General features: G+C 38.7%; 1 protein-coding gene and 1 long non-coding RNA gene across 4 annotated transcripts; one reads left to right on the plus strand and one right to left on the minus strand.

Moving 5' to 3' along the window:
- Window positions 1-18,278: 18,278 nt before the first annotated feature.
- On the plus strand, window positions 18,279-19,408 carry LOC138868905 (uncharacterized). Its single transcript, XM_070146483.1, has 2 exons — window positions 18,279-18,316; window positions 18,742-19,408. The coding sequence occupies exons 1-2, from the start codon at window positions 18,279-18,281 to the stop codon at window positions 19,406-19,408; spliced, it is 705 nt and encodes a 234-aa protein (XP_070002584.1).
- A 1,328-nt stretch (window positions 19,409-20,736) lies between these two features.
- On the minus strand, window positions 20,737-23,110 carry LOC104246518 (uncharacterized). 3 transcript variants are annotated; one of them, XR_715977.2, is made up of 4 exons: window positions 23,015-23,110; window positions 22,276-22,364; window positions 21,329-21,479; window positions 20,737-21,249 (listed from the first exon to the last, which is right to left on the minus strand). It is a non-coding gene; the product is annotated as an uncharacterized lncRNA (long non-coding RNA). The 3 variants fall into 3 exon arrangements; XR_715978.2 differs by having other exon boundaries at window positions 21,329-21,496; XR_011407405.1 differs by lacking the exons at window positions 22,276-22,364; window positions 23,015-23,110 and having other exon boundaries at window positions 21,329-22,266.
- Between the last annotated feature and the right edge of the window lie 2,746 nt (window positions 23,111-25,856).

Here is a 25,856-nt window from a genome sequence, read left to right on the forward strand (position 1 = left end):
ATATCCTTAGTCTCTGGAACAGACTAGCATATGACTCTCCCAAGGGAGTGAAGGTCTTCTTCTTCTATAACCTCTTGTTCTTAAAGGTTTGATTGGGCCGGAAACCTGATCCTAGGGGGTTTTGGTAGACTCGTAGGGGTAGATAGGCATTTTATGGAGCTGGGTACTGGGAGAGTGATGTACGACTTTGGGAGTTCTGTGGAGAGAAGTGACATTGGGGAGGATCATCTAGTGCATAAGGATATCCACGGAGACGATGTCGAGGCTGGAAGTATTGATCGGGAAAGCCCATTGGATCATCTTCTCTGTTTCTCTTTCTTCCACCCAAGCTTACTAGGATGTTCTGAATGTTTTTCGAACAACTCATGATTTTGCCTGACTTGATTCCCTCTTCTATTAGCTCCCTCATTCTTAACACATCATTGAAAGGCTTCCCCAGGGCCGGGATCAAATGACTGAAGTAGGTGGGCCCCTGGGCTTGTAGGAAAAGCTCAACCATTTCTTCTTCACCAATCAGGGTATTGACTCGAGCAACCTGCTCCCTCCATCTGAGCCCAAACTCTTTAAAGCTTTCCTCCGGCTTCTTTCCCATCCAAGATATGGAGGAGCGGTCTGGGGTAACGTCTGATTTGTATTGAAAGTATTGAACAAAATCTTGAGTCATGTCACCCAATGTAGGCCACTTACCAACATCTTGACGAGCATGCCAGTCCAAAGCTGCCCCAGTCAGGCTCTCACTGAAATACGCCATCATCAAGTCATCTTTCTCTTCAACACCTCTCATTTCACTACAATAAACCTTCAGGTGGGTTACCAGATCCCCACACCCATCATACAAGTTAAATTTTGGCATTTTAGACCCCGCGGGCAGGCGAACGTCAAGGGACACAGACAGTTCCTTATAAGCCATGCTTCCCTGGTCTCCCGTTCCTTGCTTGTTTTTTAAGGACTGTTCTATGCCTTTCAGCCTCTTGGGTGCCCGTCTTTCCCTTTTCTTCCTATGAACCTTTCATTTTCAACACGAGGCTCATCCCTTGGGCCTTGTTTGTATGAGTAGGGAACCTTGTGGGCAACCTCTGAAGGGTAATATTGGGCATCATGAGCTTGGAGATAAGCGGGTGGATCTGGAGAGTATGAAGGATCATCTGTCATTGTGTCCGAAGTTTGGGTAAGGGCAGCATCTAAGAAGCTGGGTGGTGGCGCCTTCCCAGCCATCCAAGCCTGATACATGTCAGCCATGGGTTGTTTTAACATCTTTACCTCTTCAACCAACCCATTGTCCTGTTCAACCAACTGCTTTCGAGCGCTGGTATCAACCAACTCAGTTCTGTTGTTGTCTGCCATTACCTTTGACTTTATGTTATAGAGAAGAGTTACCACTTTAAAACCACAAACCAACCACCCTTCTGCTATGAATATAACAAAATGAAGTCATCACGTTAGCGTTAGAGCATTTAACATAAGATAATCTCACTTTATGTGCAATGCACCTAGCCACAGTTATCGGTTCTAAAATGACTCCGAGGGTACAAAGGTCAGTTGGCATCATCCCAATTTGTTCATTTTAATCCTCTCTTTTCTTTGCTTTTCTAGCACTTGCTTGATCATTTTCCTTCCTCCTTTTCTAATTTCACTCTTTTCTTTCCTCTCATTTCTCACATCCCACAATTGCATCTTTTTTTTTTCTCTCTTTTTTTCCTTTTTTCCTTTTTTTTTCTTTTCTTTTAACAGTAAAAAAATGATTCGATTGAACCTATGTAGGTTGCCTACGTATCATGACGCCGCATGAATCAGATCTTTGCGTAGTTCTGGAAGATTGGGAATAAAGTAAACAAACTAACATTTTCATTTTCTTTTCTTTTTTTTTTTTAAAACGGATACTCTATGAGAAATTATCAAGGAAAACCCTAAAAGAGAAAAATATTTTTTGATTCTTTTTTTTTATGAAGGAAATCTAAGGAATAAATCACAGAAAAACATTTTGAATCTTCATTTGATATCCTGACGCAAGATTTCGAAGCAAGCAATGAAAAAGATAAAACATAATATTTTTATATTTCAATTTTGATTGCCTAAAGGAAAATTTCTAATGATAAACAAAAGATAAAGTATGCTTTTTTTCTATGTACAATATCCTAAAGTTCTAATGAAAATAAAAAGAATTTTTTTTCATCTTTCAATAATTTCCCAAAGAAACACCTCACAAGAAAAATCTTTTTGGATTTTGGAATTATTGCCTTAAAGAAAACTTTTAAAGAGATACTAAAAGAAAATTCTTTTTTTTTTCTTTTTTTTCGGTCCTAATATACTAAAGTACAATAACAAAAAAAACTCGACATTGTTGTACATAAACACCTCAATTTTTTTTCTTCTTGATTTCTAGGAGTAGTATTTCTAAAGAAAATTCTAATGGAAATATAAAAACGCAAAATATCTTTTTGTTTTTTTTTAATTTTGAGTTATACCACACCTTTTCAAATACAAAATAAAAAGTACAATAACAAAAAAAAACTCGACATTGCTGTACAAAACTAGAAAGTAAAAGACGACATAATAAATATACTCAAAACATAAAAATAAAATAAAAATAACAAATATAAAAATCTCCTTAAGTAACTCCTGAATGCGGGGGGTCCTGGGGCATGTCATGCTCAAACTTCGGTAAGTAAATCCGCACCTGTATGAGAAAACTTTAAATCAACACTATGTGAGACAATAACATTCCCTACTGGACACATGGAAGACATGATTTAGGCTATTTTTGCAAACTGGCTTATTTGGCCAAAAGGTGGATAGAATTGCAAAATTTGGCTATGACCCCGCAAAGCCAAGAACCTAAGATTTACTAAGAAGAACGGACCCTATGTGGGTTTCCACGTATCACGCCCCGAAAGACGAGAATCTGGTATGCGTAGTTCGGACAGATTGGGTACGGGCGTGAATAATAAAAAAGCAACAGACATATAGAAAACACATTTTTTCTTTTTTTTCGAAAAATGATGAAACGTATAAAATCTTTTTAGATTTTCTTTTCTTTTTTTCGATTTTTTGATTTTTTGAAAAATGATAAGAAGTGCAAAATCTTTTTGAAGTTTCCATGCTCTTTTTTCTTAATAAATGTAACAAAAATATAATTGGGCCCTACTCGCTTCATCCTCACACTTCAGCCTCTCTTTTTCTCTTTTTTTTTCTCTTTTTTTCTTTTTTTTTCATTCGCCCTCAATTATCATTGGTCTGCCAAATGACCCTTTTACCCTTGAAGAAATGCAACATGTAGTACATAGGATGCATCAAGATGGTCTATTATTTTGGGTACACCTGTCCTAGACGGACCCAACCCCTGTGTTGAGTCCCCTAAGTCAAATGCACATGATGCAAGCAAGCGTTCCTACTAGGGATCCGACATGAAGCTGTATTTTTCTAGGCTTAAATCCCGGGGTTTATTGTTCTAGACCTAGCTTACCTGAGCGGACAACTCGAGCCGAGGGGGAGCTGCATACCGGTAACCAAAAAATCATTCGGCTTTGCAACTTGTCCGAACCTCATTCTATTTGGGATATGACACTAACAGAAAGAAGTCACGACCAACGTACACTCCTTGGGAGAGAGAAGAGAGGGGTTTCGTAGCAGTTTATATATACAGTTCAGATAATATCAAAGCGGGCAAAAGCAACATTTAGCACATTAGACTCAAACATGAAATAAAATCAGATAACAGATAAAACCAAATATAACCATTCGTCTAAGCTCGAATTCTTGAACCCTGAACCAGAGATTCTGGGTTTTTGTCCCCAGCAGAGTCGCCAGAGATGTCACACCTCCTTTTTACCTACACCCCTGAAGGGAGTATACAAGGGAGTTTTTTCCAACTTAAAGTGACAATCGAAACAGGATTATTTTATTAAAAATTCAGAGTCGCCACTTGGGATAATTTTATGGCGTCCCAAGTCACCGGTTCAAATCCCGAATCGAGGAAAGGATTGACTCTGTATTACAGTCCGCGAACAAAAAATCCAGGTAAGGAATTCTGTTAACCTAAGAGAAGGTGTTAGGAATTCCCGAGTTCCATGGTTCTAGCACGGTCGCTCAATTGCTATATTCGGCTTAGTTACTTGATTTTAGTACATGTTAAACCTATGTGCAAATTTTAACTTAACCTCTCTATTTAATTATTACGAATATTGTAACATTGTTAAAACACGTCTTGAACCACGTCACATAAATGCACCCGCGGTCTTCGACATATTTTGATATTGTTGGGATTTGAATTTGGGTCACATAAATGCGCACCCGAGTTTAGGAATTATGTATTATGACCATGCCATGGGAGTCGTACCCGTAGTTGTCATCATTTTATTATAAAGCAAACTACGGTGTTCATAGGTTGCAGTAGAAGCAATATAAAGATATAAGACTACTAAACTACAAACAAATAAGTTGCAAGAGTGCAGGACATTGAAATAGGTAGTCTGTAACTCAATATTGGCATCAATTCTAAGCAATTCTGCATCTGTACTTCTCTCGTCCCATGACAGATTGCAAATTATTGTTAACATATAAGTAGCAGCAAACAACTAGGGGGATATGGAATTTCGATACAAGGAAATAGGAATGGAGATATTATCAATTCCAAAGAGAGCTAGCAGCAAGTTGGTTCCATGTTGAATGCATATATTAAGCTTCTTGATTAGATTAAACACAACCTGCACCATCCCGTAATTCGTGGGATCTTTTAAACTATGCATAATATTTATTTGAAAAACAGTGAAACAATTTGCTTACCCGGCCCATTTCCTAAAACATGTGAGCAAATTAACATTAATTGGCCCAAGTCTTTTACCCCAAAGCATTTATATACATACATACATATATATATATATATATATATATATATATATATATATATATATATATATATATATATATATATATATATACCGAGAATCCCAGCAAAAGTTAAACAAAAAATTAGATAAACAAAATTATGTATTCATATACAAACGGTTTTCCATCATCACCCCAAAGCATTTATATATATATATAAATATATATATATAAAAATATATAACCAATCCTAACAAAAGTTAAACAAAAAATTAGATAAACAAAATTATGCATTCATTTAATCGGCTAAAGTATGGCAAGTAATAGTAATCAAAGTAGGAACAGACCTTCATAGCTAGAGGTTCCTTCAACACAGCAAAGTAAAAGAAACTTTCTGTTTGAGAAACAAAAATCGAGATCCGCACTTGAAACCGGTAAACATCGAATAGAAACCTTGACTTAGGACCGGAAAAACTCAGCTTGACCGAACCTCTCTAGACCGAACATCAACTGGGTTTTGACGGTCGTGGCAACGAACAATTTTGGATGGTTCATGTAACGCGACGCAGCTCGATTTTGGAAATGAACACTGCTGCATTTTTTGGTTGTTGCTCGGTCATTTTTCAGCTGTTTTTTGCCTAATTTGGGGGGAAGGGGCTGGTTTGGGGTTGTTTGCTTTGTGGCTGAAAAGGGAGGTGTTTTGGTGGTGAAACGGCGTGACCGGGATGGAATTTTCGTAAGGAGTTGCTGCTACTTTTTTTAGGAAAATTCCTAATTAAGAGTGGTCATTTCTTTGTTATAGAATCGGAGGTCGTTGTTTCTGATCTTTGCCATTCCTTTATACCTAGAGTCTAGGTTTAGGTATATTTTTGTGTATTTTACCAATTAGTCCCTAGTTCTTTTTGTGTTAAGTCCTTATGGTCCTTTTTATTTGTTTTTGTTCCAAAGAAGAGTCTAGAAGGGTCCCTAGACTTAATGGACTAATCCGAATTGGGCTAAAAATTGGGCTCCAAAAACTCTTAAAATTGTGATCCAACACCTTAATTGACTCATTTTAAAATAAGATAAAAATACTATACAATGCAAAAGCTAACATGAAATAATTATATATTTTTTGTATTTTCAAAATTATATAAAGATAAAAATAAGGTACTATTTTTGTATTATTTTTTTTAGAATTATGAAATATACATATTAAAGTATTTTTTGTAATTTTTCATTTTTATGACGAAAATAAAGTAAAGAAGTCAAAAATAGTTGAAATAGCTATATTAGACCTAAATTAAATATTTATGTGCTAAAATATAAAAATCTTGGGGAGTGTCAAAAATCACATGTCTACAGATACTATACGCTGCACTGTGTGCAGATCTCGGTATCGGAGCTTTTGGACCTTAGAGTGGTTGCTGCCTTCAGTCCAGCAGAGACCCGAGGTAGTCCTGCAGACATCCGCAGGCCTTGGCGTCCCCTTCTAACTTTTATATTCTGTTTTCATTTACTTCAAAGATAGATTGTATCTTTCTTTTCAGACAACTGGTTGTAGTATTCGTAGATGATCCGTGATATTGTGACACTAGTTCTGGGAAGAGTTGTATTTTGGAGTTTTCGTACTAGTATTTGGTTAATTATCAGCTTTCGTCTTCCGTATTTCTTTTATTATTACTATTATTCCGCTGTGGATCGCATATTAATTTGAAATTGTTAAAAGGTTAAGGAAAAAGAGTAATAAGATCTATAACGCTCGGCTTGCCTAGCTTTCACGAGTAGGTGCCATCACGACTCCCGAGGGTGGGAAGTCAGGATCGTGACAAGTTGGTATCAGAGCTCTAGGTTGCTTAGCTTTCACAATACATGGGCAAGCTTGGTAGAGTCTGAGGGATCGGTACGGAGACGTTTGTGCTTATCCCTAGAGGCTGCAGAGTTAGGAACAGTTTCACCTCTATTCATCTCTATCGTGCGGTTTGGTTTCTCAATGCTAATTGAATTTCTACTCTGTACTTTCGTAGATGGCGAGAACACGTGCTTTTTCATCCACTGACCAGCAGCCCGAGCCCCCAGTAGCAGTTCCCACGAGGGGCAGGGGACGAGGCCGAGGCCGTGCTAGGGGCCGAGGTAGGGGCAGAGCTCAGCCTAGAGCAGCAGCACCAGCGGTGGAGCCTCATGTAGAGTTTGATGATAAGGTTCTGGCCCAGATAGTTCTGGTGGGCCCAACTCAGGTCCCAGAGGGGTTCATTGCTACCCCAGTACTCCAAGATGCTTTGGTCCATCTAGTGGGCCTTATGGAGAGTGTTACTTGTACAGGCTTACTTCCTGTAGCACCAGCCGTCTCTCAGGCTGGGGGAGGAGCACAGACTCTTGCTACCCACACTCCGGAGCAGATTGCTCCCCAGTTTCAGACTCCAGCAACTCAGCCAGTTGGAGCAGCTCAGCCGGGTGTAGTAGCTCAGACCGGTGATGGAGCAGCTATGTCTGCCGATGCTTTGTGGATATTGGACATGCTCACTAAGCTGTTCACTACTACTTATGGTAGTACATCTTCAGAGGATCCCCAGTATTTTTTAGACAGTTGTCATGAGGTTCTTTGGAACATGGGGATAGTGGAGACCAATATGGTCGACTTTGTTGCTTTTCGCCTGTCAGGTTTCGCTAAGACTTGGTGGAGGGATTATTGTTTGGCTAGGCCAGCTGGGTCGCCTGCCTTGACTTGGGATTAGTTCTCTCAGCTATTTCTAGAGAAGTTTCTTCCTATCACTCAGAGGGAGGACTATCAGAGGCAGTTTGAGCGTCTCCAACAGGGTTCTATGACCGTCACTCAGTATGAGACCAAAGTCATTGCTTTGGCTCGTCATGCTCTTATTATACTTCCCACCGAGAGAGAGTGAGTGGGGATGTTCATTAAGGGACTCGCTCAGCTGATTCAATTGCAGATGGCTAAGGAGACTGGGAGCGAGATTTCTTTTCAGGATGCGACCAGTGTGGCCAGGAGAGTTGAGATGGTTCTATTGCAGGGCAGTGGTCAGGGGTCTGACAAGAGGCTCCGTCATTCAATCAGGTTCAGTGGTGCTTCATCTAGAGGCATGGATTCTTTTGGTAGGGGCCATCCTCCTAGGTTGTTTCATTCAGCACTTCAAACTTCTCATGGTGCTCCAGGTGGTTGTGGTTCTCATGTGCAGTATTATGATAAGCAGTTCTACCGTGCACCATCAGGTCCTATCAGAGCACCTCCTCTTTAGAGCTATTCTCATGGTCATCCGGCCCGCCAGGGTCAGTCTCAGTTTCCTCAGCCGCAACACTCAAGTGGATGCTTTGAGTGCGGTGAGTATGGTCATATTCGGAGGGCTTATCCAAGATTAGTGGGTGTTCAGTCGCAGCAACAGGGTTCCCGTGCCATGGTTCAGGCACCAGGTGGTCCACCACCCGCTCAGCCAGCTAGAGGTGGGGATAGAGGTGCTAGAGGTGGAGGTAGAGGTATTAGAGGTAGAGGTCAGGCCGCTAGAGGTGGAGGCCAGCCAACAGGAGGCCTTCCCAGAGACGTAGCTCATAGTGGTGGGGCCCAACCCCTATGTTATGCTCTTCTAGCCAGGCCCGAGGCTGAGGCCTCCGATGCAGTTATTACACGTACCGTTCTGGTCTGTAGTAGAGATGCTTCAGTTCTATTTGATCCAGGGTCTACATACTCCTATGTATCATCTTATTTTGCCCCGTATCTGGTCATGCCTAGTGATTCTTTGAGTGCTCCTGTATATGTCTATACCGGTGGGTAATTCTATTGTGGTGGATCGTGTCCATCGTTCATGTATAGTTATGATTGGGGGTTTTGAGACTCGAGTAGATATGTTGCTTTTGGATATGGTTGATTTTGATGTCATATTGGGGATGGGCTGGTTATCACATTACCACACTATCTAGGACTGTCATGCCAAGACTGTGACCTTAGCTTTGCCGGGTTTGCCTCATTTAGAGTGGAGAGGGACTCCTGGTTATTCCACCCATAGGGTTATCTCATAAATATGGTCGAGAAGGGATGTTTGGCCTATTTGGCGTATGTTCCTGATTCTAGTGCCGAGGTTCCTTCTATGGATTCTGTGCCTGTTGTTCGTGAGTTTCCAGAGGTATTTCCTACATACCTGTCGGGTATGCTGCCCTACAGGGATATTGACTTTTGCATTGATTTGGCTCCGGACACTCAGCCCATTTCTATTCTGCCATATCGTATGGCCTCGCTAGAGTTGAAAGAATTGAAAGAACAGTTGCAAGACTTGCTTGATAAGAGCTTCATTAGACCTAGTGTCTCGCCTTGGGGTGCGCCGGTGTTGTTTATTAAGAAGAAAGACGGATCGACGAGGATGTGTATAGATTATCGACAGTTGAACAAAGTCACAATCATGAATAAGTATCCGCCGATGATTGATGATTTGTTTGATCAGCTTCAAAGTGCCAAGGTGTTTTCAAAGATTGATTTGAGATCTGGCTACTATCAATTGAGGATTAAGGCATCTGATCTCCCTACAATAGCTTTTCGCACTCGGTACGGGCATTATGAGTTCTTGGTGATATCCTTCGTGTTGACAAATGCCCCAACAACTTTCATGGATTTGATTAACCGAGTGTTCAAGCCTTACTTGAATTCCTTCATGATAGTCTTAATTGATGATATTTTGATCTATTCTCGCCGCCGAGAAAAGCATGAGCAGCATCTGAGAGTTGTTCTTCAGACTTTGAGAGATAGTCAGTTATATGATAAGTTTTCGAAGTATGAGTTTTGGTTGGGTTCGGTTGCATTCTGGGTGATGTTGTATCATCAGAGCATATTCAGGTGGATCCTAAGAAGATTGCGGTAGTCAAGGACTGGCCTAGACCCACGTCAGCTACAAATATCCGGAGTTTCTTGGGTTTGGCGGGCTATTACCGTTGGTTTGTGGAGGGGTTTTCATCTATTGTAGCCCTGATGACCAGGTTAACCCAGAAGGGTACCCAGTTCAGGTGGTCGAATGAGTGTGAGGCAAGCTTTTAGAAGCTCAAGACAGCTTTGACTACGGTGCCAGTGTTGGTTTTTCCTACAGGTTCAGGGCCATATACAGTATATTGTGATGCATCGCGTATTAGACTTGGTGCGGTTTTGATGCAGAATGGCAAGGTTATTGCATATGTTTTGCGATAGTTGAAGATCCACGAGAAGAATTATTCAGTTCATGATTTGGAGTTGGCAGCCGTTGTTCACACGCTGAAGATTTGGAGGCATTATTTATAGGGCGTGTCGTGTGAGGTGTTCACGGATCACAAGAGTTTGCAATACTTGTTCAAGCAGAAGGAGCTAAATTTGAGGCAGATGAGGTGGTTGGAGCTGTTGAAAGACTATGATATCACCATCTTGTATCATCCGAGAAAGGCCAATGTGGTGGCCGATGAATTGAGTAGGAAGTCAGCCAGTATGGGCAGCCTTGCGTATATTCCAGTCGGTGAGAGACCACTTGCTTTGGATGTTCAGGCTTTGGCCAATCAGTTCATGAGTTTGGATGTTTCTGAGCCAAGCCGTGTGATAGCTTGCACAGTCGCTCATTCTTTATTATTTGAGTGTATCTGAGATCGGCAGTATGATGATCCTCATTTGCTTGTCCTTAGAGACACGGTGCGGCACGGAGGTTCCAAGAAGGTTACATTTGGAGATGATGGAGTCTTGAGGATGCAGGGTCGTACTTGTGTGCCTAATGTGGATGGGCTTCGTGAGTTGATTCTAGAGGAGGCCCATAGTTCTCGGTATTCTATCCATCCGGGCGCCGCTAAGATGTATTAGGATTTGCGGCAGCATTATTGATGGAGAAGGATGAAGAAGGACATTGTTGCCTATGTAGCTCGGTGTTTGAATTGTCAGCAGGTAAAGTACGAGCATCAGAGACCTGATGGTTTGTTCCAGAAGATTGAGATTCCTGAGTGGAAGAGGGAGAAGATCACAATGGACTTCGTCGTTGGACTCCCACGGACTCAGAGGAAGTTCGATGCAGTATGGGTTATTGTTGATAGGCTGACCAAGTCAGCGCATTTCATTCTTGTGGCAGTTTCCTATTCCTCGGAGCGGTTGGCTGAGATCTATATTCGGGAGGTTGTTCGTCTTTATGGTGTGTCCATGTCTATCATTTCTGACCAAGGTACGCAGTTTACCTCACATTTCTGTAGGTCAGTTCAGCATGAGTTGGGCATACGGGTCGAGTTGAGCACAATATTTCATCCCCAGACTAACGGACAGTCCGAGCGTACTATTCAGATTTTGGTGGATATGCTCCGAGCTTGTGTTATGGACTTTGGAGGTTCGTGGGATCAGTTCTTGCCTTTAGCAAAGTTTTCCTACAACAACAGCTACCAGTCGAGCATTCAGATGGCTCCCTATAAGGCATTACTAAATCTGTACCCAACAACTAAGCCTCTCCCGGCTCAAACCATCCAACTGGCGACCGACACCGCCTACCATATTAGGATGCCTTGAATAAGGTGAAAATTATTCAGGACAAGCTTCGTACTGCTCAGTCTAGGTAGAAGAGTTATGCCGACCGCAAAGTTTGTGATGTGGCATTTATGGTCGGAGAGCGGGTGTTGCTCCGGGTGTCGCCCATGAAGGGCGTGATGAGATTTGGGAAGAAGAGCAAGCTAAGCCCTAGGTTCATTGGTCCTTTTGAGATTCTTGATCGAGTGGGAGAGGTGGCTTACAGACTTGCGTTACCGCCGAATTTATCGGCTATGCACTCGGTGTTTCATGTGTCCATGCTTCGAAAGTATCACGGCGATTCATCCTACGTGTTAGACTTCAGCACTATCCAGTTGGACAAGGATCTGACCTATGAGGAGGAGTAGGTGGCAATTCTGGACCGGCAGGTTCGTCAGTTGAGATCGAAAAGTTACCCTTCTGTTCGTGTTCAGAGGAGAGGTCAGCATGCCGAGGCAGCTACCTGGGAGTCCGAGTCCGATATGCGGAGCCGATATCCCCATCTTTTCCCCGACTCAGGTACTTCTTTTCTATGTCCGTTCGAGGACGAACGATTATTTTAGAGGTGGAGGATGTGATGAGCCAAAAGGGTCTTTACTTGAGTTACAAGTAAATTCTGTGTTCCGAGGCCTTAAAAACCTCCTTTTATCTCACCTCGATTTACGTGTGTGGTTCGTTCTAGAAATTAATAAGATAGCCTGGTGGTCCAACTCCAAGGTGACTAAATGTAGGTACCACATCGCTACGTGAACCAGCATAAAAATCGACCATGCCCTTAGCCATTTTACTTTTCTTATTATATCTCCCGATTCATCTAACATTTTTTTAAGAAATATTTTTTGTGCAGGTGAAGGGGAGCCTTGGAGTAACGGGTAAAGTTGCCGCCATATAACCAGGAGGTCACAGGTTCGAGCCGTGGAATCAGCCTCTTGCAGAAATGCAGAGTAAGGTTGCGTACGATAGACCCTTGTGGTCCGGCCCTTCCCTGTACCTCGCACATAAAGGGAGCTTAGTGCACCTTCTATGCAGGTGAAAGTGATCAAACTTAGTCAACTAGAATTTAATTAGTTCACAGTGCACCCCCTCATTAATTAGTTCACGAGGAGCAGAGAAGAGCGAACAGAGAAAGATATAAGAAAGCTAGGAGGGAGGCGAAATTAGCAGTCACAGAGGCTAAGACTGCTGCGTTTGGTCGGTTGTATGATGAACTGGGGGCCAAAGGTGGGGACAAGAAGTTATTTCGGTTGGCCAGAGCGAGAAAGAGGAAGGCTCATGACCTGGATCAAGTTAGGTGCATCAAAGACGAGGAAGGTCGTGTATTGATGGAAGAGGCCCAGATTAAGAAAAGATGGCAGTCATACTTTCATAAACTGCTGAACGAAGAGGGGGATAGAAACATCGTCTCAGAGGATTGGGGAACTCCGAGAGTCGCCAAGACTTTAGGTACTGTAGGCATATTAAGGTTGAGGAGGTCGCGGGAGCGATGCGTAAGATGAGTCGGGGCAAAGTGACCGGACCAGATGAGATCCTAGTAGAATTTTGGAGGTATGTAGGTAGAGCAAGCTTGGAGTGGCTAACTGGACTGTTTAATGTTATTTTCAAGACGAAGAGGATACCAGTTGAGTGGATGTGGAGTACGATTATTCCGATATACAAGAACAAAGGTGATATCCAGAATTGTAACAACTGTAGGGGTATCAAGTTACTGAGTCATACAATGAAAGTTTGGTGGTGGAAGGGAGGGTAAGGAGGGCGGTGTCTATATCAAAGAACCAGTTCGAGTTCATGCCGGGTCATTCTACTACGGAAGCAATCCACCTTATTAGGAGGTTGGTGGAATAGTACAAAGATAGGAAGAGGGATTTGCACATCTTGTTTATTGACCTAGAGAAGGCGTATGACAAGATCCCTAGGGACGTTCTTTGGAGATGCCTGGAGGTGAAAGGTGTACTGGTAGCTTATATTAGGGCAATAAAAGATATGTATGATAGAACTAAGACTCCGATTAGGACTGTAGGAGGTAGCTCAGAGCTGTTTCCAATGGTTATGGGGTTACATCAATGATCTGCGCTCAGTTCGTTCTTATTTGCCAAAACCATATTCAAGGGGAGGTGCCTTGGTGTATGTTGTCCACTGATGATATAGTTCTGATTGATGAGACGCGAGACGGCGTTAACAAGAGACTGGAGGTATGGAGGCAGGCCCTTGAGTCTAAAGGTTTCAAGTTGAGTAGGACCAAGACAGAATATTCGGAGTGTAAGTTCAACGACGTGTCAGGGGAAGCAGACGTGGAAGTGAGGCTTGACTCACAAGTCATCCCTAAGAGAGAGAGTTTCAAGTACCTAGGATCTATTATCCAGAGAGATAGGGAGATCGACGGGATGTCACGCATCGTATCAGGGGTGGGGTGGATGAAATGAAGGTTAGCGTCTGGAGTCTTGTATGACAAGAATGTGCCACCGAAACTTAAAGGTAAGTTCTACAAAGAAGTGGTTAGACCAGCCATGTTGTATGTGACTGAGTGTTGGCTAGTCAAGATTTTATATATCCAGAAGATGAAAGTAGCAGAAATGAGGATGTTGAGATGGATGTGCGGGCACACTAGGATGGATAAGATTGGGAATGAGGATATTCGGGAGAGGGTGGTCATGGCTTCCGTGGATGACAAGTTGCAGGAAGCGAGTCTTAGATGGTTCAGACATGTGCGGAGGAGGATCCTAGATGCTCCGCTTAGGAGGTATGAGCGGTTGGCTATGGCAGTTACGAGAAGAGGTAAAGGACGACCTAAGAAGTATTGGGGTGAGGTGATCAGGCAGGACATGACGCGACTTCAGATTTCCGAGGACATGGCCCTAAATAGGAAAGTGTGGAGGCCAAACATTAGAGTTTTAGGTTAGGGGGTAGTCGAGCGTTTCTCCTCGCTGCGCCAGCTAGTCTGATAGTGTTTTGTCTAGGACGACTAGCGATTTTTGTTGTGTTTTACATTTGTGTTGTCTTTCACATTTTGGCATTTCCATTTATTTGCTATATTTTATGATGCTGATACTATTTTTCTGGTTTCTGTTGTTGTTACGGAACTATTGTCTCTAAGCTGAGGGTCTCCCAGAAACAGCTTCTCTATCCCTTTGATCAGATCAAAGTGACACCAAATAAATATGTAGGTAAATTTCATATCAAAATTTTCAAACAGAAGTTATTATATCCAGATTCATAAGAACTAACAAAGTTCAACACTTATCAAATAAAAAAAGGAAAAAAAAGAAGAATTATAAGCAGCTATTGAACTTCAGTATCACTTGGCAGCCAACTCAACATTGAACTCCAAAATGTCAATGGTGCAATGTCAACCATTCAATATCAGTAAGGAAACCAAGAACTGAAACTTGATTTTAATTTCGCATTTAGAACCTTTTGAAGTTCCTTTACTGGATGTATATCAATATAAAATAAATTCAGAAAATAAAACATGAGAATAGATGGAGTATTAATCTAATATCACTACATAATGTAACTTTTAAACCCATTTGAAATATCCACTAGTTTACATAACCAAAGCAGCAGCTATCATACCATAACATCAACAGTAATACCCCCCCCCCCTTAATTACAGGTATCTGTTATACAAGGAGGACAATGCAACCAAAACTGCCAAGACTAGACATTTATTTGCCCTTCAACCCACCACAACCGGAGGAATCAAAGACAAAGAAGAAAACAGCTGAATACATGGTCTGAAGAGTGACCCGGTTCACCACTCTCACAGTCGCAAGAATATCTAGCCATATTGACCGGTAATAATACAGCACCCCAAGAAATGAGCAAAAGAATGAAGGTACGTGGAAGTTGGTGAATGAAAGAGGTGATCCATCATTGGCAAAAATGGTCAGTTCTCATCTCTTAAAGATCAATGCACATTAGTTTCCTCAACAAATTAACTACTTCACTTTCTACATATATATTCAAACTTTTATTACTAAAACAGAAAATATTTTAATACAGAAAATGTATTTCTCTACGCTCTTTGAGTCTTAATAGTGATACTGTTTCAGCTGTCGTTGTCCCTAATACAGAAAATGTATTTACATGGTTATTCGGGAATTACTCATTCTTGAAATCTTCTCTTGCTTTGTTTCTTTTTCTTTTTTGTATCTAAAGATGACTGAGCAATAAAATGATCTATTTCCCCTATAAATCAAACGCTGCTCCTGATACTTGCTAGCCTGGGTTTGAGTACTTATTAACTTATCATGTCAAATCAATGAAAGATCAATCTGAGATAGAGTGTAAAAGAGGCAAGACAATTTTACGACTCTTAAGTTCAAAATACTCACATCACATAATATTTATACCTCTTCTATCCAACAGTAGGTTATGGACCAAATCAAATCCGAGCTCATAACTAGTGGCCAAGCCACATGGTTATAAGGGTGGTCAACAGACCACCATTCGTCGAAAAATTACACTTTGACCACCCTTCGTCGAAAAATTACACTGTGTATATAGGTAAAATATTACGTTTTAAAAGTATATAACACATATTGAACCCCTTTGTCGTAATTAATTTTTTTTCACTTTTTAAAAATTTGAACACCTTTGAAGAAATTTCTAGCTTCGCCGCTGCTCATAACTAGTCGGTACGTTCCAATAACAAAAAATTCTCTTTCTAAACCTATTAAGATTATGTCAGGTGAATCCAATCAAACAGAATCCAATTCCGCTACTTAGGCAAGGATGGACGAAAAGCTAAATATAACAATTTCGAAATGGAATGAACTCTCCTTTCTATTTCCACTATGAAATGTATTTTCCGGAAAAGGGTCATTCCTGTCCCTATACTATTAAATATTAGTTATTTGTACCCCCTCCCCCGGTTATACTATTCAACCCTTTTTATCCCTACCGTTAGTGATATTGATATATCTACCCTCTAATTAACGGTCCCAACTGGAACGGACATGTGGCACAATCCTAAGACACCAGACTTTTTTTTTTAATTCGCATGTGGGGGGAATTAAGACACCCGATTAGAACCCACTGATTGACCCAATCCGGAACCCTTTAACGAGTTAAATTAAATACCCCATCAAGCCCGTTTATTTTTTGAAACACCCAAAACTTTACTTCAGTCGTTTCTTCTTCTTCATCCATCCCCAAATCTTAGGGTTCTTCAATTTCCTATGGTGTAAAGATACTATTCTTCAACCAAAATGATACATTCATTCTTGTTAGCCTATATTATTGTAGTAATGTGTCTTAAGATAGCGTTTATTTTATACGTTTAATCTGGTCGATTTTAGGGTTTAAGTTTTTTTTTTGATTTTATCATCTTTATTTAGGGATTCGTGTGTTGGTTGATTTTTTTAATGGTTTTTACTGCAATTTCTGATTATTCTAATGCAACTTTTGGCTTTTTCTTTATGGGCCAAATTTGACTTTACTGCATGTGGGGTAATATTACTCACTAGTGGTCATGAATGTGGGGTAATCCGATTATTTTAGTTTTTTTTTTGTGAAATTCTTTGTTTTGGTTGATGTGCTGGTCCCATTTTTCTGTTTTCTTTGGGTGGTTTAGGGTTTGGAGATGGTTTTATGGCTATGGTGGTTTAGGTTATGTGAAATTTTTTGTTTTTTAATGTTCTTTTATGCCTATGTTTTTTTATCTAATCTTTCTTTATGTTATTTAATTTCAGATTTCTAATATGGTTAATCTGGACATAATATTCAACTATGGTGGGGAGTGAATTAGAGAGCCACAAGTGAAGTATGCTAAGAACCTATTGCACACTTGGACAGATTATGACTCTGACCTCCTTTCATATAAAGACATTGTAGATGAGTTTTGTAATGAATTAGGGTTTATTGGTATTCAACAACTTATTTTTTCTGCCCCTTCTGGTAGCTACTATGAAGTTGAAGGGGATAGTGGTATTAGGTGTCTGTTAGAAATGGTTGGTACTGATAGCTACAATTATAATGTTATTAATTGGTTTGTTGTTGAGGAATGTGAGATGTCAGTCCAAGTACCTAATATTACTCAATATGATGAGGTTGTAGTACATGATTACGAGGCTTCTACTGACTGTAGCTCAATTGAAGGTGAGGATAGTGATGAGTATGATTCTGAGTCTTCAGAATATGACAATGATGAACTAGATAGTATTGCAACTCAAAGAAACATGAGCATTATTGATCAATTGAATGATTATAAGGAACTAGACAAGAGTATGACCTTCAAGGACATCTCTGAAACTAGGAAGTGTCTAAAACTCTATGCTATGGAAAATAAGAAAGAGATAGTTCTTAAAAAAAGTGATACAACAAGACTTAGGTATGAGTGTCAAATTGGCTGCCCATTTGTTTGTTTAATCTCTAAAGATGGAAATTATCCAGGGGTAAGAATCAAGACCTTAAACCCACATCATGACCTATATTGCTTATGATAATAGCACTATTGACTACTCTACTATTGCAAATTATTTTAAGAAGAAGTTATCAAATAATCCAAAATATAAAGTGAAAGAGAAGAGGGCTGACATAAAAGATGCATTTGAGCTAAATCTTAGCCATGGAAAATGCAAGAGGGCAAAAGCATTGATTCTTAATAAGCTACAAGGAAGCTTTAAAGATGAGTATAATAAGCTAGAGGCATATGCCAATGAGTTGAAGAAAAGTAATTCTGGAAGTGATATTGTTATTAACTTGTCAAAAGATGCACTAGCTAAAGGACATCTTCTGTTTTTAAGAATGTATATCTGTTTTAATGCACTGAAGATGGGTTTTAAGGCTGGTTTGAGGCCTTTTATTGGATTGGATGGGTCATTTCTTAAGGGAAAAACTAAAGGACATCTTCTAGTTGCTGTTGGTCAAGACTCAATGAACCATTTTTATCCAATAGCATGGGCTGTAGTGGACAAAGAAACAAAGAGGACTTGGAACTAGTTTTTAGGATTGTTAATAGGGTCATTGGGCCTACAGAATGGAGAAGGATACACTTTCATCTCAGACAAGCAAAAGGTACTTTTCATACTACTGCTTTATGTTTTTGTTCATAACTATTTTCTATTTTTTCTATAACTGGTTTCTATTTTTTTCATAGTTTCCAGCTGTTATTTTTTTTTTTCATAACTGTTCACTATTTTTTTCATAGTAAACAAATTGTTTTCTGTTTTTCCTATAACTGATTTCTGTTTTTTTCATAGTTTTCAGCTATTGTTTTCTGTTTTTTTCATAACTGTTCACTGTTTTCTGTTTTTCCTATAACTGTTTCTGTTTTTTTTCATAGTTTTCAGCATTTTTTCTATTTTTTTCATACTTCATTTCTGCTATAAGTTACTGTTTTGTATATCTTTTTTGTTTTTCTGTTTGGATCATGGTTTGTAGGGTCTGATTGAGGCAATGAGAACAATACTTCCTTAAGCTAACCATCGATATTGTGTTAGACACATTGAGGCTAACTGGTGTAAGAGATGGAAATCTGGGGAGATGAAGAAGCTTCTATGGTGGTGTGCCTGGAGCATTTATGAGGAGGATTTTCAAGACCAATTGAAGAATATGGGGGATATGGATGAAGATGCTATGAGGGATTTGCTACATTATCCTCCCCAGTCATGGTGTAGAGCTTATTTTGACACTGTGTGCAAGAACATGGCAGCGAACAATAACTTCACAGAGTCATTTAATGTATGGATCTTGGATGCAAGGTATAAACCAATAGTCAAGATGTTGGAAGATATTAGAGTTAAGGGTATAACCTTATTGAGAGAACATGAAGTTCAAGTGAAGTCATGGACTCGGGACTTCAGTCCACAAAGCATGAAATTGTATGCTAATTATTTGAAGATCGCTCACACATGTTTGCTTCACTTTAATGGAGATGCTGGTTATGAGATTAGAGAAGGAGAAGATAAACATACTGTCAGAATGGAAGTGAAGCAATGCAGTTGCAGGCAATGGCAACTCTCAGGAATACCATGTCCTCACACAATCAAAGCATTGATTTACAAGAGGAATGACCCTCTAGAGCAAATGCATTGGTGGTACAGCAAAGATGCTGCTCTAAAGGCTTATTCACATAAATTGCAGCCTGTCAAGGGTGAGAAATTCTGAAAAATAGACACATCACAAGCCATGGAACCACCAAATTTGGTGAAGTTAGCTGGCAGACATAAAGTGAAGAGAAATAAGCAAAAAGATGAGGCAAGCAAGAGACAAGGTGAATGGTCTTCCTCAAGGAAAGGGAGAACCATGAACTGCAACAACTGTGAAGAACCAAATCATAATACAAGAGGGTGTACAAAGGTAATTATTACTACTATAAGTCTTTAACAGTAAACTTTATATTATTTAACACTTTGTATTCTGTTTATGACAGCCATCTAGTGCACAATCTAAAGGAAAGCAAACAATGAAAAGGAAAAGAACTGTAGATTATGAAGACATTGATTAAGAGATACCATTATCAGGTCCCCAACAATCTCAAAATAGTCAAGCCTCCAACAGTCCACTTGTGTTCAATCCTACCCCAACTATTTTTTATGTCATTTCGGATCTAAGAGATATTTCTAGTAGACCTTTACCCCCACAATTTGCAGATGAAGAAGACCCTGCTATAAGGCCAAAAATTATTTCAGAGGCAAGGACAAGGCTTCAAGTGAGACAAGAACTAAGTCTTCCATCTGTGTCAAGAGTTATCCCCGTAAGAGGTGGTTCAGCTGGTGTGAGTGATCCTTCAAACCTGCCCTACTCACCAAGAGGACTCACATGGAAGGAAAAAAATGTTGTAAGTAGCAACCAACTGGAGATGCAAGCTCAGAAAAAAAATTAGAAAATTGCAACCAAGAAAGGGAAAGAAGGGTATTATGTTGGGGTAATGGGAAGTAGGTTTTTGGAGTAATGGTTTAGGACTTATTTTTTGTCAAAATAATTTGGTTGGTGATGTAATTTATGGCTTCGGCCAGTACATTTACTGCTACTCTTTTTTTGCTAGGTTGGTGATGACAATTGGATGTCATAGTATGAATTAGGTGGTAACTTCTTTTAGGGTGATAATATGGCATCCGTAGGTCAATTTAACTGTACCTTAACAGTTAACATTGTAAATTAATAGTTTTAATGTCATGTTATATGTATCAACCAGTTTAGCTATTGTTGAACAAACTCAGTTTATGTCACGTTATTGTTGAACATTATGAGAACCCAGATTTGGATGTTTTCGATGTAGTTGGATACTCATACAGTGAAGATACAAGCTACTTAGTTTGTTCAAGGATATTTAATTTCATACTCAAACTGTAATATCTTCAGCAGATAAGCAATGAAGATAGGTGGTGCAAGAACATTTAATACAATAGATACTACATTATTCATCTTGCCAAAAGTACTACTTATAACTAACACGAGAAAAAATCCAAAATGAACAGCAGTAAACACATGGGTTATCATAATACATGGCTAATTTCATCTTTCACCCAACACACACTAGATTGCTTCATAATACAATAGGCATTTAATAACATACAATAATATACAATACATTGCTCTAAATATCCCAACCTAAATTAACTTAATAATACAAAATACCACAACATTAGATATCATTTAATTCATCAAACAAGCTGCAATTAAGGTACCAAATAGGTCCCATGATATCAAAATAACTAAGTTCATTTTCTTGGAATTGGTCCTTTCCAGTTGATTTGTAGCCTCCATTTCTTCAACTTTATTCTTCAATAAGTCCCTTTTGAGATAAGCCGCATCCAACATCGACTTCAACATGCTTGTTTCGGTCTCTCCAACTTCAATTATAGCCTCCATTGCTTCAACTTTTTCTTTAATTTCAGGCTTTCAACCTTGGCTACATCCAATTGCGACTTCAACTTGCAAATAACAGTCACAGCTCTGTCCGATAATACTTCATCAACCCATTCGAAATAACCACACAAAGTTTTCTGGAAAAATAATTGAAATGATTTCAATCTAGAAAAGAATCGAACAATCACAACACAATAATTATATTAATTAACTCACATCAGGTTTAGGACATTTGTAGAATCTCCGACCAGCGTTGCATGTAGTGTAAGTCGTAAAGTAGTGGGCAGTCAGATCGCATAAATACCTCCTCTTCGAACCAACTTCTTGAGACGAACAACTATCTTGTGACATTGTTGAAACTAAATGACTGATTTACGGGAACAACTGTGAGAAAATTGAAGAATATGGAGATTGAAGAACCCTAAGATTTGGGGATGGATGAAGAAGAAGAAACGGTAGAAGTATAGCTTTTGGGGGTTTAATGAAATAAACGGGTTGGAGGGGGCATTTAATTTAACCCGTTAAAGGGTTCTGGATCGGGTCAATCAGTGGGTTCAAATCGGGTGTCTTAATTCCCCGCAAATGCAAATTAAAAATAAAAGAAAAAGGTATGGTATCTTAGGATTACGCCATGTGTTCCAGTTGGGACCATTAATTAGAGAGTAGATATATCAATATCACTAACGGTAGGGATAAAAAGGGTTGAATAGTATAACGGGGTACAAATAACTAATATTTAATAGTATAGGGGCAGGAATGACCCTTTTCCGTTTTCCCAAACTACTTGCCTTCTTTACAATGACATTTTACTATTCCTCGTTTACCTCCGTGTTCCTTAAGCAATTAAGCTCTCAGCATTGTGTATTTAGAGAAGGATGTCTTTTCTCTTTTGTTCGATTATTTATCATCTTGAGCGTATTTTGTTCTCCACTACGGCCCAAAACAGGTATGATAAATTGGTAATAAGATAATGGAGATGAACAACATTATTGACATTTATAAAGTTGAATTTATCCCCTGATTTTAAAAAATTAAAAAATAATTGTATGGTATTAGCCACCATCAACCATTGAAAACAGGTCTTGGCAGAAAAAATTACAAAAACAACACCATAATGAACAAATTAAACACTCCAATTTATACTCCGTAATAAAAGAAATTACCTGCAAAAATTGAATTTGAGTAGAAGGAAGTTGGTGACACACAGCGAATTCTAAAATTACCAGCAATAATTGAAGTTGACAACAAAAACCTGCTTTCAACACACAGACACACATAAAACTCATAAAACAGGAAAACCACAAGTTTTTGAAAAAAGAATTCATATATGATAGACCCCAACTATTTTGAGACTTAGGCCTAATTAATTGACTGATTGATTGATCGACCTTTCCTAACACAGTTCACCATCCTTTAACAATGTGGTTAAATGCCCATATTACATATATGAACACAGTCACACTCAGCCCATATCACATCTTTGGTTTGTTTTGCTTAACCAATTCTAAAACAAATCAAAATCCTAAATATGACACATTTACTTAGTGTTAGTATTCTCTTTATTTTTTACCAAAATAAATCCCTAAAAGTTATCATTTGTACCTGCCTACAATCTGTTCTATATAACAAACTATTCTTCAGTGTAATACCTAAAAGATCCACAAGTAATGAAGCAAACTCAAACTGATCCAAGTTTTCTTATAAAACAAACTATTCTTCTGCACATTAATAACTGCCACAAAAGCCCAAATCTGCCCACAACGAAGCCAATGTAATTTTTTTTTCCTTACAATTTTGTTTTTTGGGTTAAAAAACAAACTTTTATCAATAAGTAATCATATATGCCTCAGGCTAAACGGATTAAATAGCAGGAGAAAATATGAGAAAGGATGGATAACTAACCTTTAATTTGAGGGGAAAATTTGGAGAGGATTTGCTCAGAAGTGATGGAGATGTAAATGTACGTAGTTTGGCTTCTTGGTAATTTGGTTTTTAAGGGTAAATACGGTAAATACTTACCCAACCGGTGTTTACACTAAACTTTTTAAGACAATCTTCGTGGGAGGAAAAAGAACTTTTTCTATTATTCCTAATTTACCCTTTAAGTTAATGGGGTTAGCTTTTCCTCTTAAAGGGTGTTAAGGTAAATGGAGGAGTATAATTTTGTTTAATTGGTTCTACCTTTTTCCCTTTTTGTTTTTTCGGAAAAGGGTTCAAAATGCCCCTAAACTATTAAAAAAGTTTTAAAAAATACCCTTCATCCATTTATTGGGCTAAAAATATCCCTCCAGATCCACCTTTTTGGTTCACGTATGTCCTTTAACCTTTAGGTCAATGCTGAATTAAAAATAATTATTTTATTGAAAATATTTTTCAATTTTTAAAAAACGAAAATATTTCTGTTAAAAATAATTATTTTTTTCTGTTTTTACAATTTTTTTCAGTTTTTACAAAAAAAATGCTCTAAAAAAATTGAAAAAAATATTTTTTTTAAAAACTGGAAAAAAGAAGAAAAGAAACTTTACTAAATTAGTTGACTACTGGTGCATTAGTTTAAAATAACAAAAATATTTTGCAATTTTTTTTAAGTAATTATTTTTAATTCAGTATTGACCTAATGGTCAAATAACATAACTGAACCAAAAAGGTGAATCGAGGGGTATGTTTAGCCCAATAGGTGAACGAAGGTTATTTTTAAATCTTTTTTAATAGTTTAGGGTATTTTGAACCCTTTTCCGTTGTTTTTTTGTCGACATCGGCCACCGGCGCTACATCTTTCATCACCGCTTTTTTGCCTCGCCCGTCTCAGGTAATTCGTTTATGAATTTCGTCGATGTCTATCTAACGTACGAAAAATTCAACTTTACTCTTCTATATTGCAGTTACATATAAAACGTAGACGATAAAACGAAGATAGGTTGACTGAGATGGTTTTGCCATACATATGTAGACCTCCAAATCACTATTCTGATGAATGTGCTACAAGTTGACAATGTAATAACCTCGCGGATTTAATGTGAACTTAACTAAGAATAAGACTAAGACATAATAATAAAAATAAAGGGTCCATATAAAATGGCGGAGCTAAAGTAAGGAAGGAGTTCAATTGAATTCCCTTCCTCCGCAATTACATTGTGCAATTAGGGTAAAAACAAATTGTTTTTACCTAGGATTCCTAGAAACAATTGAATCCCGTTATGGATTCCTAGATCGGTGGTGGTCAGGCTCGTTGCTATGCTTTTTCGAGTAGACCCAAGGCGGTGGCCTCAGAAACTGTGATCATATGTATTGTTTCGGTTTGTCGTAGAGATGCTTCTGTATTGTTTGATCCAGGGACTATCTATTCATATGTGTCATCATATTTTACCCCTTATTTGGATATGCCTCGTTGTTCTCTACTTCTCTTGATATTCATGTTGTTCCTGTATGTACACCTGGTGCTGATGGTGATTTTATTGTGGTGGATCGTGTATATCGGTCTTGTATGGTTACTACTGGGGTTTACTTCCGCATATAAGTGATACCAAATAGTGGTGATTAACTCTTTAGTTTATTTTTGTTATTTTTGTCGGGAGTCCTTATAATCTAGTTAGGACTTGTATATCAATGTAGGAATAAGGACGAGGGTTAAAAAGCCCCACTCGTCTTTAAAGTCGTTTCAGTTAGTACTATTTCAGTTACTACTAGAATGAAATAATCATATAACTGAACCTAATCAGTTTGGGATTGAGGAGTAGTTGATTGCTTGATTAGTATATGAGAAATAAAAACAAACTGTACAAAAAATAGCAAAAATGAAATTCATTCAGTATGTTTTAATTATGACTTTCTTTTCTGTTATAAGGATGTTTTAATTTTGACTTCTGCCGCAGAAAGAAGCAATTGCTCAGAAACCTTTTACTACTTTGTTTTGTTAGGTTTCATTTTGAATGTCTAAAGAGGAAAGAGAAAATGTGTTCTTAAGAAATATGGAGTAAAGCAAAGACAAGAAAAGTAATGTTCTTGTAATTGTTTGTTTGACTACGAAAGAAAAGTTCAAAGGGAAGTAAAATGTTTATGTTACAACTTAAAAATCCTTGTAGATTTGCCATGAAAAAATTTCCTGCAGGGAAATTTGAAAGGACGGATTGCACAACATTCCAGTTATCCGAAGGCTAGGAAAATGTTGAATAGCTGACTCTTCAATCCAGCTTTTTTGGAATAAATTGCACAGGTTATGATTATGAAACTCTTCTACAGTTATGCCTGTATGGTATAAGATGTGATTCTCTTTTGCGCAGAAATAGCAGAACTTTCCTTTAGCTGTTTCTATTTGTTCTCCCTTTCTCAAGTCTTTTCCTTGATTGGTATGACCAACTGGATAATTTATTAGAAATGATTTCTATACAGAGCAGGGCACATTAGTTCACCAGAAAGATGAGTCATCAATAGAGTATTTTCTTTGTCTTTCGTTTTGCACCTGTGCTGCACTGCTATTGTGTCCTGAAATTTAGAGGGTACTGAACTATCTGAGGACTGAGAGTGTCATCCTTCGCCCCATAATTCAACCAGGAATTCAAGGCAGATTGAATTGCATATAGTAAAGAACAAAATGGTTTTGTACATAGCTTCATCCAAGGTGACGATGAAATACCAAATGATTACCTGAACTCCTGCATGTTGCGGAAGCCAAATGTATATGGTGTGAATGAGTCACAACTATTATACCAAAAATTATGACAGCCACCAAATAATAAATAAGATA

This window comes from Nicotiana sylvestris, chromosome 5, assembly GCF_000393655.2.
Source record: "Nicotiana sylvestris chromosome 5, ASM39365v2, whole genome shotgun sequence".
NCBI classification, from domain to species: Eukaryota; Viridiplantae; Streptophyta; class Magnoliopsida; order Solanales; family Solanaceae; genus Nicotiana; species Nicotiana sylvestris.

Bases quoted from the DNA above. Each gene is read 5' to 3' on its own strand.
- LOC138868905 (XM_070146483.1), top strand. From the start codon at position 18,279: ATGGAGAAGGATACACTTTCATCTCAGACAAGCAAAAG. The intron at 18,317-18,741 runs GTACTTTTCATA...ATATTGTGTTAG, and splicing joins TCATCTCAGACAAGCAAAAG to ACACATTGAGGCTAACTGGT.